Here is a 14633-nt window from a genome sequence, read left to right on the forward strand (position 1 = left end):
GAAGAAGAAATTCTGCCTCAAGTCTGTCCCATCTGCTCCTCTCTGAGACTCCAGCCTGCCTACAGATCTCAGACTTGCTACCCCTCACAGGAACCACATCCCTAAAATAAATCTTATATATATCTATCCTGTTGCTTCTGTTTCTCTGAACAACCCTGACTGAAACAACAGGTTCTGCTATTTAGAAAAGAAAATGCAAATTGGTTACAAAGTACTTAAGATAAATTAAGAAGCACAGACAATAAAACCACAAATGCAGGGGAACCCAGCACCCAGCTTAGGCCATGCAGCCTCCTTGGGTGGCGGCTAATCTCAGACACGGAGGCCGTTCCTGCTGGTTACCTGCACTGCCGCACCGAGCCCAGGCCTCCTGGGAACGGTCCCTCGGACGACACAGGGGCCCCAAGCCATTCTGTGAGAGACAACATCGGAAATGCTCAGTGGCTTTTTTTCCTTTGGGAATCCCTGAGAAAATTTAAATGGGGAAATCTGGAGTCTATCGTTGCCTGGGTAGTGAGAGAGCAAGCACCAAAGGCCAACTTCAGAGGCCCTGCCAGCTCTTAAGGAGAGACACCAGCTGGCTGTGTCTAATTGCCCTTGGCTTTGAAGCCTCTGAGTCCACACACTACGTGGGAAGCACACATTTTCTTTGGGGGCTGAGGCCTGCATGGCTAATGCACTTATTGATGTTGTTTTTGTGTAGCCTGTTGATGCTCACACTGACGAGTGGATCCGGTCTGGAGCCTCCCACACTGGGTTGTGTTGTGCTCACATGTGCTGGCCATTACCTCCTTTGCTGCAAACATTTCCACCATGACAGCATCTAAACAGCAGCAACAGATGCAACAAACACCAGCACCCATCTCTAACTTCTTAGGAGCCACCAAGTAGAAGCATCTGCACTGAGCCAGTCCCCAGGAGGTGCAGCCTGGGAATGTCCATCTCTGCACGGCGTGGGCCCAGGTGAGTAGTGACAGCTGGCATCACGGGGGCAGGCTGCTGCTGTTTGCCTTTCAACCAGACACGGCCAAGGGCACCCACTTACCAAAGTCCATTCCGGGCTCTTGGCTCTGTACAGAGGTGCATTCCCCTTCTCTGAACTCATGACACATCTAGACCAATGGCCATTCTACTGAACCCATCCAATGGAGGAAACTTAAAAATGGCCAGATCTAAGGGCTTTTGGTTAGATGGGCTCAGATGAAAGGACTTCAGGTTCTAAAGGCAGTGGCTCTGAAATGTCTGGATTGGACCACTGCTTTGTCACATGTAAGGTGTGTGACTCTGGCGAAGACTTGACAACTCTGTGCTTTACCTTCCTCCTTTCTAACATAAGGATGCTAAGCAAACCTAATGAATGCATTTTTTTAAATGATTATATGAGAAAATACACATGAAGTGCTTAGGAAGTCACTGGCACAGAGTACATGCTCAATAAATATTTGCTTATATAATTTTTACTCCCCAGTAATAATGTCCTTTCACTTTGCCCTGTAAGTGAGATAAGCACCCACAGAACAGGAGAAGGACCTGGCAGCTGCCACCTTCTGGCATTTCCTCTGGAATCTCTAACCCTTGTGAGCAGCCAACCATCGGCAAAGTCAAGACACTGCAGAGCTATGATGAAAATGACAGAGGCGCTGATGACTCAGCAACCTGGGAACCATTTGAGAATTCTTTCAAGAGTGCTTATGAAAGGGGGGATTCATAGCAAAACTAGAACAGAAGGAGAGGAGGCAAGACCTACAGATGACAAACATTGGAAGGAAACCCAACATGCTGCATGCTGGGGTGACCGAGCTGAATAAAGGAGGCTAGGATGTTGGCTTCCATGGAAATTCTGAGAGCTTACTTATGATGGCACCATCCATTCGATCTGCTATCAGTGGTTACATTTTCAACAAGGAAACCACAGAGAGCCCTAACTCGTGAAGAGTTGTTCAACCATCTTAGTGCCAATAGATTTAGTCACTTTTATTTTTTTTAGAAGCAGACTTGGAGAATTAAGCAATAAAGTAAACCACATGTGGAACGACATCAGAACAGTCCACAGCAAAAGTAATTATCTCCCAAACTCCCATTCTGTGTTGTGCTAATGGTCTTGAATTACACTGACTTTGAACCTACCGTGATGAATCCTGCAATTTTAGATCTTGATTCATGGGTTAGAAAAGGCAATACTCAAATCATGATTTAAAACCACCCTTTCATTACATCGTGATTACATCTCAATTTGTACCAAGTTGGCTTAGAGACTACACGGCAATTATGCTAATAGAGCTGAAGGCTCCTGCCACAGTTTCTGAGCTGGACGAGGACTTACTTGTTGAGGATTTTGGCTCTCTTAGCACTTGAGAAATTCTCCAGTTGCAAGGACTCCTGAGTAAGGAAAGCGACAGCCAGGTGAAAGTAGTTGTTCCAAAGCTGAAAACCAGAAAGGGGGAAATGCTAAGTTGTTCAGCAGCTTAATGTATGATCTGAAATGCGCTCTGAAATGTTTATCATTTGCCCAACACATGCTTCTGAAATGTTAATTTAACAAGAAAAAACAAAATGCACACACTGTATACAAATTGCAAACCAGCCACCCACAATGTGTTTCTGCTCTAGGATCACGGTGTACATGCTCAAATCCCAGTTTCTCCATTTTATTGAGGCAACAGATATATCTTCTCCGGGCCTCAGTTTCCTCATTGGTAAAATAGAGATTTCAAGAGTACCTTCTTCAAAGGGTTGTAGGGAGGAAGAAACAAGTGCAGAGCCTCTACAGGGACGCTACGCATGTGATAAGCACTTGATCTGTTAGCTTTTACTGTTATATTATGGTTCCCCTTACTTTAGAATAGGATAGATTTCTGTAATTTCTGATTTTTATGATAACAAAAACCATCATATATACACTAGACATTTGAGGAAAACAATGTAAAAAAGATCAAACATTTCATATTTCAAGAACTTATAGACTGTGTGTGGTTTAGAGGACAATTTACTATGAAATGACTCTGTTGTCTTAAAGCTCTGCACCAAGAAGATCTGTCTCTTTGGACACGGTAGCCTAGACTTGCCACTATGGATGCATTCTTCAATGAGAGATGTTATTATGGGTAGAATCTTAAAGTGGTGGAACAAATACCCCCTGATTTTATGTCAATGTTTAAAACAGGGTCAAGAAAATTATAATGAATAAAGAATTCCTGGATCTCCAGGTGGGGATGTTTTTGCTGGAGAAAAGGCACCTCTGGGCTTTGTCCTAAAACCCACCCCATCTATCAGCTTTCAGCACCTAGATAACGTCCCAAACAAGCCACTTTGCATCAACCTGGAACTATTCCACAAGCTGGGGTCAGCATCCTTTCTCACCCATCAGGACAGCATCTTCCCAAGTGTTTTCTCCGTCTCGTCTATCTAAGGCCTCAAGCGCACTGTCCACAGTGAGAACAGAGACACTTTCTAGGTTGCAAATCTAACATTGTCCCGCCCCCGTTGAACCCCTTCATGAGCTCCCCATACCTTGCTGCCCCCTCCTCACTCTCCCAACCTTATAATTCCCAGCAGGTCCTGGAACACATGCTCTCCCCCACCCTTGGGACCTGGCAGATGCCGGCACACCTTCTTCCCCTCCCTCACCGTGTCTTTGCACACCTGCCCAGGTGTGCTCCTCCTGCTCCCCTCCCTCACAGTGTGGCAGTCCAGCCCTCCAACACTCATCCCACTCTCACGCCACTCTCACATGGCGTTGTCCTTCCTGCCCAACTCTGTCCCCCTCTGCACTCGGGACGGGGCGGGGTGGGGGTGGGTCCCAGAGGCTGGCACCATGTCTGCAAAAGGTAAGTAACCGGAAAGACACTGGCTTCTCAGGCCAGAGCCACCATGACATGCCAAGCTCGTTCATGCTGTTGATGACTTTTAGCAAGAAATTTGTGTGTGTCCGGTTTCTCATTTACAAAGCAGAGCTAGTATGTATTATATCAAATGAAACAGCTGCAAGGGGATATATAAAAATAAGGTGTTAACATTACTGACTCTACTTACAATTAACCTGTGAAGTAAGCCTTGACAGGACTTAGGTCCAGATATGTCAACCTCCTATTTATTCACCCCTTCTCATGAACTGGGCACTTGATATCTGAACGCCTCAGCTCATTTGATCGTCACAGAACGAACCAACCAAGGCTGCTCCTCCCCCTTCACACGTGCGGCTCAGAGACTTGCCCCAGCGCCCCAGAGAACACACAGAGCAGAACACAGATTTGAACCAAGCACCCCTGACTTCAAGTCCACACGCCTTCACCTGCCCCACAAAGTTGCTTTCTCCTTTGGCCTCTTTTACAATAAAAGGGGTGGCTCAGTTCAGTAAAATTCAAGGTGTATCTTTTCTTTGCTTTGGTAACTAACACTCCCATCTGTCTCTGCCCATGGCCTCATAGCCACAGCACAGGCCAGGAGACTGAGCCGTTTTCAGGTGCGTTTTGAGCATCGGAGTCAGGGACGTGGCGAGTACAGGATCTGCGTCTCCCAGATCCAGAAAGTACTTCAATTTATAGCTACTATCTTAAAAAAAAAGATTAATGAGTTTTTTGGAAATCCCTTCTCTTCATTCCTATAATCAGTACTATATTCAGCCAGAACTCACCTGAGAAGCCTGCCCTGAGAGATACCTGTGGGAATAGTGTAGACAAATGCACTGGGGAAGGGGATTCTGAGCCGCCCCTTGGCCCTTGTGGTCTGCCCACCTGCGGGCCTTTACCACCCGGGCAACTCCACTGCCTTGCTGGCCCAGCACTTCCATCCGTAGAGCAAGACTGGGAAGAGCCCAAGGAGACTTTTATTTCTTTAGGAACAGAGAGGCTGCCCCAGGTCTGCACCCTCCCTGGAAATCCCTCCACTGTTGTCAGGGCCCGAGTGGGGTGAGGAGGGCACCCACACCAGGTGGAGAGGGTGGCCCGGCCTTGAGCAGTCAGAGCAGGGACCAGGCGAGGACAGTAGCAGCTGCAGGAAACTGGTGACACACAGAGGGGCTGACCAGTTGTAAAGAGATTAAGAGTGCAGGAGCCAGGTTTCTCATTGTTAGTGAAGGAAATAATAAATATGGAAATGGAGAGAACTAGAATGAACTCCATGGTACTGCACGGTAACTGCAGGTATTGGTGTGAGCTCATGGTTTTATGATTACATGAAGGGGGGGCATGAGCGAGCTGTGAAGGGTATATATGTGTACATACAGAGTACGTGTGTATGTCTGCGTGCACGCACATGTCTCTGCATCTCTTTCCTTCTGGGAGCAGTGATGCCCCAATAGAAGTGAGCACACTTAGTGGCCTGATCTTATCTCTGCCTAACATTGTCCACTAAAAGAAACACGAGCTCCTTGGAGAGAATGGCTAACACCAGGGCTGGGACAGGAAAATTACAAGATGAACCTGGAATGTCTTCATGTGCTACAAAGTAAGGAAATGCTCAAACTATGGGGATATGCCAAAAGGATGGAAAAACAGCTTGAAATGGCTCTTACTGGCCACATCTTTGATAATCGGAACATCAAAATAAGTAATGACAGTAATGGATTACAACCCATTAAATAACATAGGACACCATGAGTTCATGCTCATATAAATAAATAAATGGATAAATGGAAACTTAGAGGAGGAGTGGACTATTTGTATAATGACAAAGTACCTCCTCATAAAATAGCTATTAATCACAAGGAGAAAGGGCAGCTTTATAATAGAAAAACTTAAAGAGATGGAGACCACTGATTGTGGGATAAACTGAAATGGTACAACCCCCTTGTCACGGTTCATGGAGACGCTCATGGCATCACTTCTGTTATCTTCCTGCCAAAGCCTGTATCTAATTACGAGGAAACACCAGACAAACCCACACTATGGGGCATTCGTCATATATCCAAGGCCACGAGAGTCAAAGAAAGAGTGAGGAACAGTTCCAGCCTGAAGGAGATGAAAGCAACACGAAAACTAAATGCAATCCATGAGTCAAGATGTGCCAACGAAATGCAATGGGTGATTCTGAGCTAAAAAGGAGGTGACTGGGACAAATGAAGGAACGTGAATGATGATTAGATGGCAGTCATCGGTACGTTTCCTATGTGGGTCATTTTATTGTAGTCATGTGGGAGAGAGTCCTTGTTTATAGGGAATACACGCTACAGTGTTTGGGGGTAATAAGGCATCAGATTGGCAATTTACTCTCAAAAGTTTAAGGACACCATCCTTGCCAGGAACAAGAGGTGAGTTGGTGAGGGGCAGAGGGAAGGAGAGAGCGGATTAGTAGCCCTCAGGGTTGACTAATTAAAGGAAAAGGAAGAGGCAGGAGAAAGAGCCACACTGTGCACAGCAACATAAGAACACAAGATCCCGCCTCATCACACTGCCATCTGCCTGGAGCAGGTACCAGGGACTGCGTTGGCCAGACGGCACCCAAACACTTCACCAGGCAGTGGTGGGGTGGATGCTCTCCAGGGTGGCCAGTCCCTCAACAACAGTAACTATGTATTTCACACCCGGCAAAGGGCAAAGCTCTAGGCTGGGCCTGAAGAGAACCTAGCTTCTAAGGTATTTGGGGTGGAGAAGAGCCCAGGGGGCCATTCTCATGAAATGATGAAAAACAGCAGGAAAAACTCACATGCCAGGAAAGAGGATGCCACACTCCCGAAAGCCATAAAGAAAATATACACAAATCTATCTAGCAAGAAATATGCAAGGCCTATGTGGATAGACCTAGAAAACAGCAGAGGAGATAAAAGAAGACCTACATATTCTTGCAGAGAAGAGGAAAAAGTAAATACTGAAAAGATGTAAAATTTTCCCAATTTCATTTATTATGGAATCCCAATAAAAATCCAAGCAACAGTGTTTTTAAAAACAAACTTAAGCTGGTTTAAAACTTCATATAGAAGAGGAAATGCAAGGAACAGCTAGACAATTTCGCAATAGAAAACTGATGGGGACGTAGTATTCTCCTAGCTGGGTATAAAGATGTAGCAATTGAATCATTATGGTAAGAACACAGAATATAGAATTGCTGCATACATATATTTGCAATTATGGTAATGGTGGCATTTCAAATCATTGGGGAAAAAAAACCTGTTTAAGAAATGAGGTAGAAAAAGTCAAGTTAGATCTTTCTAACTATAGAAATCCCAGATGGATAAAATACCTGAAAGTTTTTAAAAAATATGCAAGTATTGGCAGATACCAACCACCTAATTAGTGGTTAAATTTATACTATTGAGGCAAGGAAAGATTTGTCAAGCAAAACATAAAACCTAATAGCAAGCAACTTCAGAGTTTGGTAGTCTGTTGAGTAGCCAGCTAGAGACAATCTGGCCACCAAGGCCGAAATATGCACTATCTGGCTTTTTAAGAAAAGTTTGCCAACCCTTGATATGAAGTTTAAAAATAGGGAAAATTAATCTACAGTGTTAGTAGTCAAGGTAGTGATTACTTTGGGAAGAGTTGCTCCTACTGCAAAGGAGCATGAGTGGCTTTGGGGATTCTGGTATATGTTTTGTTTCCTGATTTGGGTGCTGGGTACATACATGCTCACTTTGTAAAAATTTGTCACTTATGATTTGTGCACTTTTCCATATAAATATCCTACATCTACAAAAGCTATAAATAATACTTCAAAAATATAACCAAACAACAACAACAAAAAACAGGTAGGCATAAAAGAAACAACTGACAGATTTGGCTAAAGAAAAATTAAGTATTTCTGTATGATAAGCCTAAAGCCATGTCCAGGCAATATCAAGAATTCCAACTTATAAAAAAAGACAAATACTACAACAGAAAAATAGGTAAAGGAAATGATCTGACAGTTCAAAGTGGGAATCCAACAGCCATTAAGTACTCTCAGCTTAACTAGTCATCATAGAAATGCCAATAAAAATAAGAAGCAAAAATTTTGAAGATGAATAATATTGGCAATGGAGAAGACTTAAGGAAATGGCTGAGAGAAGGTTGATGGGATTGCAAATTGCTCAAGCATTTTAGAAGGGTAATTTAGCAATGGCATCAATTTTAAATTTCATATCATTTATGCACCAGGATGCATTTATCAGAATTGTTCACAGCAGCCGGCTTGTGATAGTGAAAAACTGGAAACGGCCTGTACTTCTGTACAGGACTGGCTGAAGAAATGTTAGCATGTTCGTACTGTGGAATAAGAGAGGACCGAAAAACACGTAGGTTGATTTGAGTCAAGATAAAAGCCAAAAGAGAGCATGTATGTGTACTTATAGAGAAGAGTTGAGAGGCACACACAACAACCGATTAAAAGTCAGCAAAAGGGTAGGAAGGAGATTTCATATTTCATTTGATATACTGATTTACAGTGCATTAATATTTTACAGTGAGAATATATCTGCACATTGTGACATAAAAAAACATTAAGGAGAGAGAATGATAAAAATTAAAACTGTAAAAGCATAAGTAATATTTCTAGATATATGGTGCCTGATTATACACTTATATTCTAAAATACCAATTAAACAGAAATTTAAAATGAAAAATGTATAAAAGAAATTTAAAATTAAAAAAAATGTTTAAAGGGATTAAGGTCATAGAAGTCTTAGAATGTAACCTGATGAATGAAGTATCACATTAGCTCTACATTTTCTAGAGGCACTGCAGAATTGGAAGTAGATGGGTAACTAATTTTCATTCTCTGGTGGAAAATTTGGGGGCTGGATCACTCACTGGGTGTGTGTAAGTTCTTGGGCTCCTTCTCAGGGAACAATGCCCTAATCAGGCTCAGAAACTGGACATGCCGTCTGCATCTGGAAGCCTTTTTTATTTGCAAATTCATAGTAGTAAACTGGGCTAAGTGATAAAAATGACAAATAAAATCATTAATAAGAGAAACACATCCAGAGTACAATGGAACAGTGAGCCACAAATACCAGATGCTTAGTAAGAAATCATGCCAGACAAAGTCAGTCCTTATAACACACAAACACGTGCACATGAATGCACACAAACACACGCGTGTGCACACAAAGCAAATACCGAAGGAGCACCTCTGAAATCGATGCACCAGCTGACCATACCCCAGGGTGCCATGGCAGTGGGGGTCTTTTGCTTGGTAATGGTCCCTGCAGGTTACAAAGCCCAGAGAGAATATATCAGGGGAAAACCGAGTTCCAAAAGGAAGCTGAGCTCTGTGATGCAAGCCAGGTCTCCTCTGCTAACCCTTTCCTCCCCATCAGGATGCTCTGAGACAACCCTGGCAACTACACAATCCATGAGACATGCTGGCCTCCCAGCTCAGAGAGTTCCTGCTTGTCACTCCGATTCAACAGTTTCTCTTAGAAGCAACTCCAGCCCCTTCCTGCTAAATTGAGTAAATACCCCGTAGGTGTAATTTTCACTCCTTATGTTCCAATAGCACAAATTGTAAATTACATTTCCACACCTCTGATGGGAGACCAATTAAATTGGAGGATTAGAAAAATAAAATATTGGCTCGGACCAGCAATTTGTTTTAATATTATTTCTCAAACAAAGGTCTCTTACCTGTAGCTCAAAGTTGGCTTGATCCAGAAATTTTTTGTTCAGCATATCCGCATACTGATTAATTGCTCGCAGGAAAACTCTGAAAGATCAAGAGAAAAATTACATAATTACACAGTTTGGCTCTGGCACCTTTGTAGGTTTGGCATTTCAATTAGATAGAATCCAAAACTGTCTGGGAAGGGAACTCTCTAGGTCACGTGAAAAGCAGTGTGATTGTGCTAACATAAAACCCAAAGAATTATTTGCAGATGTTCTCCAAGTTAATCAAGGAAATTAGTACCTGCAGAATAAAAGAAACAGACCAAAATAATAGCTTCTGAAAGTAACATATGAAAAGATCACCAAAAAAAAAAAAAAAAATTCTAATGAAAAAGGTGCAAATTAAATCCTTTTCTCAAGTCACAATGTCTTAATGTTATGCTATTAAATTGGTCTTTCCTTAGCCAGTGTTTTTTTCTTTTCTTTTTTTTTTAAGTTAATCACTTCAGTTATAAACCAGTCATCAGGTGTGGAAAGATTTGGTGCAATGTTAACTATGTTTGGAAGCGACGGATTATTTCATGCTCATTTGTCCTGTATTCCAAATGCTAATTTGGTCATTGTTTGTCTAAAAAAAATTGAAAAAAAAAACAAACAAACCCTTACTAGCTATGAAAGCTTTGATAAGAATTTTAGAACGACTGCTAATTCATTGATTTATTGGTAATAAGCCATTTTAAGCAACCAGAGCAAAATGTCACATTCTTCAATACCTTGACTTTTACCTTTTTCTGATAAAACATGCAATTCAGGATGTCACAAATGATTCCAGTGTATTGTGCCTTGCACAAGATTGTTCATTTAGTAGATTTGTTTTATTATCCTTGAAAGTGTTTATGACAATAAAGGTCAGTCCAGATACTTTTAAAAAAGACCCTTCTCCCTTTGCAGAAGGGCAGGCAGGATGCAAGAGGAATTAGCATTAGGTCACAGATAATAAGCTTAATTAAATTCCTCTGTTTAGACAGCAGGAAGCAGCTAAAGAGTATAAGAGAAATCTAGGTTATTTATTGGTAACTGGTGCCTTCTGACAGCACTTTGGCTTTGCAAGCCTGGAGGCTCTGCCCACACCTCAGCTGTCCCAGAGCAGCTCAAGACCATTACTGGAGGGGGAAGGACCCTCCCCGGGGCTCTAAGCAGGCCTCTATCACCAATCCCCACCCCCACGCTGCCTCACATCCCCTGTCATTGAAGCTTCTCGCATCCTCCTACTGCGGACAACTCTAGGAAAGGAAATTCCCAGACATAGTTTCATTAGAAGACCTATCAGCAGGATCTAGGACCCAAACAGGCACTACCAAAGGCCGGAGATGGAGTTTTTTCTCTTAGTCACTGAAGAAAACTAAAGATGGAGTTATTTGAATTCTGTCCAGAGAGAGTAAAAAATAACCAGAAAGAGGAAAGTAGTGTTTGTAAGTTACTTGAGTGATTATTAGCAGAGGGGCATGGGAGCCCTGCCTTGTCCATTAATCAAGCATGCAGACCAGGCAGCAGTCTCCATCAGCCATACGGTTGCCAGATGTTGCAAATAAAAATACAGGATGCCCAGTGCAATTAGAAAAATAGCTCTTCCTGCTGCATTTTGTAATTTATTGAAAAAAAAAAGCTGAATACAGGAGATGAAGGGCATCCTGACAAAGTTAGTGCAGGACCCATCCCATATTTTCAGGGCACCTGGAAATCCTAATCAGCCCTCCAGTCTTGGGTGGGGGTTTCCCACATCATGTTGGGTCCTCGGAAGTGCCAGGTATATGGCCAAGAAGAGGACGGTCTACTGTACCCATCTGACGCTTGGCAGCTGGGATCGGACAGCACGTGCAGACGTGCACTGCAGGAACACCTGTGATCACCGAGTCCCTAAAGTGTCATCGGAGCACAACAGCTTCCTGCCATTACTGCGGTGGGCTCTGGTACTGCACAAGACGCAGGGATTATGGCCACCAACTAATACAATTATTTTTCCTTCATTTTTTTCCTTTGGCTTTAGAACTTGGCTGTTCCCTAATGTACCCAAGGGTCCTTATGAGCTTGAGGAAAGCCACTGTCTCCAGCCCTCTCTGACAATAATGACAAGTTTACTAGAACATGTATTATTACAGGGTAATTATTTTGCCTCAAGATAGCACCCAAACAGTTGCAATATGCTACTTCTAATTAAGCTCTGGAACAATTTCAGCTAGTTATATAAAGATATTTCTCAAAGTCACTTTTTTTTTAACATGCCATGCTGAAATAATATGAAGGCTAACCAAAACTTTTTAATGAACTGACAACTGAGAAAGAGCAGTGCTGAGAGAGAGATTCTATAATTTAGATTCCCTATAAATTTTTTAAAAAGCCAGGACAAAAAACAAATAATGCAGAATGTGAACTGCATGAGGGAAACGAAAGGAAAGATCAAATAAAAACCATAATCAATGCAGCAAACAAAGATCAGATGAAGCGCAGGCTCAGCATTTCGAGGGCTGTGTCATTTTCATTTTCGTAGAACCATACAGGATGCACAGGAATTATATCCTATAGCTCACGCTTGGGATTAAAATTTAGCCAGGCCCTGCCTCCCCACCCCAAGTCCCCTTGAAAATAAATCAATGATCTAACTAGGCAAAAAGAAACACAAGTAGAGACTAATGCTTAGGTAAGGATATTTATTATTAGCTGTAATTTATAAGCATTATTTCTAATAAATGTCAAACTAGGGAAATAAAATAGAAAATCACATTAGAAGCTTTTGCATAAAAATCTGCTTTTAGTGCAGAGGGAAATAAAAAGCACACAAACTAAACCAAGCGATTGGACGGCAGAATGCTTGACTTGTCCAAACTGAAGGGCTCCAGCCAGGCTAAACACAGCTCCCGGTCAAGCCCTTTCCGCCGGGAGGCGATCTGGAGGGGAGTGGGCTTCTGATGACTAAATTGGTGCTGAGCCCTGCTGGATTTGGGCGTAGGGTTAGGGAAGCCCTCCAGACCTTGTGGAAACGGTGGGAACCACAAAAGCAGTGGCCATGTCTGTCTGGTACATCATATACATTCACTAGTTATTTGTCACAGCAATGAATGAATGAGTGAGTGAATGAATGAATGAATGAGCTTGCTCAGGAGGGCAGGCCCTGAGCCAAATTGGAGGGCCTGGGGGTGGGGAGGCTAGAATATTTGGTAGCCCCCGGCTCTCCCTGAAGTCCTTGCCTTCCACATAGGTTTGTTTGGTTTTTTAATTGTGGGGTTCAACTCTATGGTTTCTGTTTTCTGAGTTTCTCATCGGGCATTTGCATTGACGGCTGGGCACTGTCCCCTTATTCCCTTTACTCTTCTCTTCACTTCCACAGCTTATTCCTTGACGGGGAGAACATTGTCTTTTACATTTCAGTGTCCTCCAGGGCTTCAAAAGTCCCTCTTGCCTGCTTGGGCACGCTCTAAAGTGTTCTCACATAAGACACTGTTAGTTTATAATTGTGTCAACATGTCTGAGACCAAGTTGTGTGGACAGAGCTTCATGCCAGTTAAACCAAACCAAACTAAACCAGAACAAAAGCAGACTGAGCTTGCTCCAGTCTGAATGTAGAACCCACCGAGCTTGACCCAGCAGTGGACGAAGCGACGGTGTTCAGGGACAGACCTACATCCTTGCTCACCCTCTCACAGCCTGAGTTTCTCTGAAGTCTCACCGTTCAACGTTACTGTGCTTAAGCATCAGGACACAATGAAGAGAAGAAATTGTTAATGCATGTGATGTCCTAGCTCTGGAGCAGCCAAGGACAAGATGCTTAGTGGGGGAGGGCACAGGGGGCAGTAGGAGGAGGGGGACAGGACGGACAGGTGTTGCTTCTATCTGCCAGCAAATCAAGGGACTTGGGGAAAAGAGCAATCGCCCCCGTGAGCCAAACAAGTTTTTATGTCTTATCCTGAGCCAAGAACATTAAATGATTTCTGCAAACCAAAGTGGGGTGAGAATTAAATGCCTTCATGGATGGTGTCCCAAATGGTCAAAATAATTTTAAAAAAAGGGTAAGCCTGTATTTCATGGAGTTCTTTCTCATCATCTGTGGTCTATGGAAGAATCTGTTTATAATCTAAATTTTTAGAAGATAAAACTGAACAAATAACGCATGAAGAACCACAAGGCAAATTACATCACTCTAAACAGATTCGAAAAGTCATGGGGTCTAGAAGCCCTATCTCTAAGACATTCACATTACTCGAGGCAGATGACTGCAAAGTTTATTTTTAATGGTCCCATGGAAAGAAATTTATGTCACTCTTCTCAGTATCATATTCCCATCTCCAGGAATATCAGAACCCTCATTTTTTCCAATCCTTTCCCAATATTACCTGTTGTAAATAATTTGGGCCAACAGGAGATGGAGAAAGTTCATCTCCAAAGTCCAGAAAGTAAGAAAAATAACCAGGAAGTTTTCCTGACTTCATTCTCTTCTCTTCAGGGTAGCCTCTCTGATACTAAACCACAGTGCACCCCTACTAGAAACAAATGTTGTGCTATAATGCCTGGTGGTGTCAAATACAAGTTTAACTGTAGTCTATATACACATGCATACTTATCCAATTACAGTTTTAATCCAATTGTCTATCGATGACTTCACGTTCAATGCAAACATTGAGCAACATGACCTGGGGAAAACTGCACAAGCTCTTGAGGCCCTTGTAAATGAAAACACTAAACTGCAGGACTTTGACGCACCCTTGAACTTTGAATCTATGGGCTTTTTCTTTTCTGTTAACTTTCAGATTAAAGGTAAGCAAGATACAGTCATTTTAACAACATGGACTCTACAGGCAGTTTACATTTAACGTTTAACTCCTTTCACTTTGGGAAGACATGGCCTATGACATCTACACTTTCGCAGTCTCTAAGAGAGGAACCGGGTGTGACCTGGCAGGCCCTACCTGCCGGGGAACACCTGCCAGGTCCTGAGCATCTGACAACATGCAGTTTGCAGAGGAGGTACTGCCAGCCTGGCTCCTGGGCCCGCGTCCCCCGTCCCCTGCACTGTCCTGCACAAACAGGGCTGGTGGCTGCCACCTGGGCTGCAACTCCAGGCCA

General features: G+C 43.0%; 1 protein-coding gene across 2 annotated transcripts in view; it reads right to left on the reverse strand.

Annotated features, from left to right (window-relative positions):
* The window catches only part of DOCK1 (dedicator of cytokinesis 1), a 546722-nt gene that overhangs the window by 98440 nt on the left and 433649 nt on the right, over positions 1-14633 (reverse strand). For both annotated transcript variants that reach the window (XM_037804943.1, XM_037804942.1), the window contains exons 30-31: positions 9537-9615; positions 2324-2424 (exon numbers count right to left, since the gene is read on the reverse strand). In XM_037804943.1, coding sequence (XP_037660871.1) covers positions 2324-2424; positions 9537-9615 — 180 coding nt within the window. The remainder of the gene's footprint in view (positions 1-2323; positions 2425-9536; positions 9616-14633) is intronic.

Source organism: Choloepus didactylus, chromosome 15 (genome assembly GCF_015220235.1).
Source record: "Choloepus didactylus isolate mChoDid1 chromosome 15, mChoDid1.pri, whole genome shotgun sequence".
NCBI classification, from domain to species: Eukaryota; Metazoa; Chordata; class Mammalia; order Pilosa; family Megalonychidae; genus Choloepus; species Choloepus didactylus.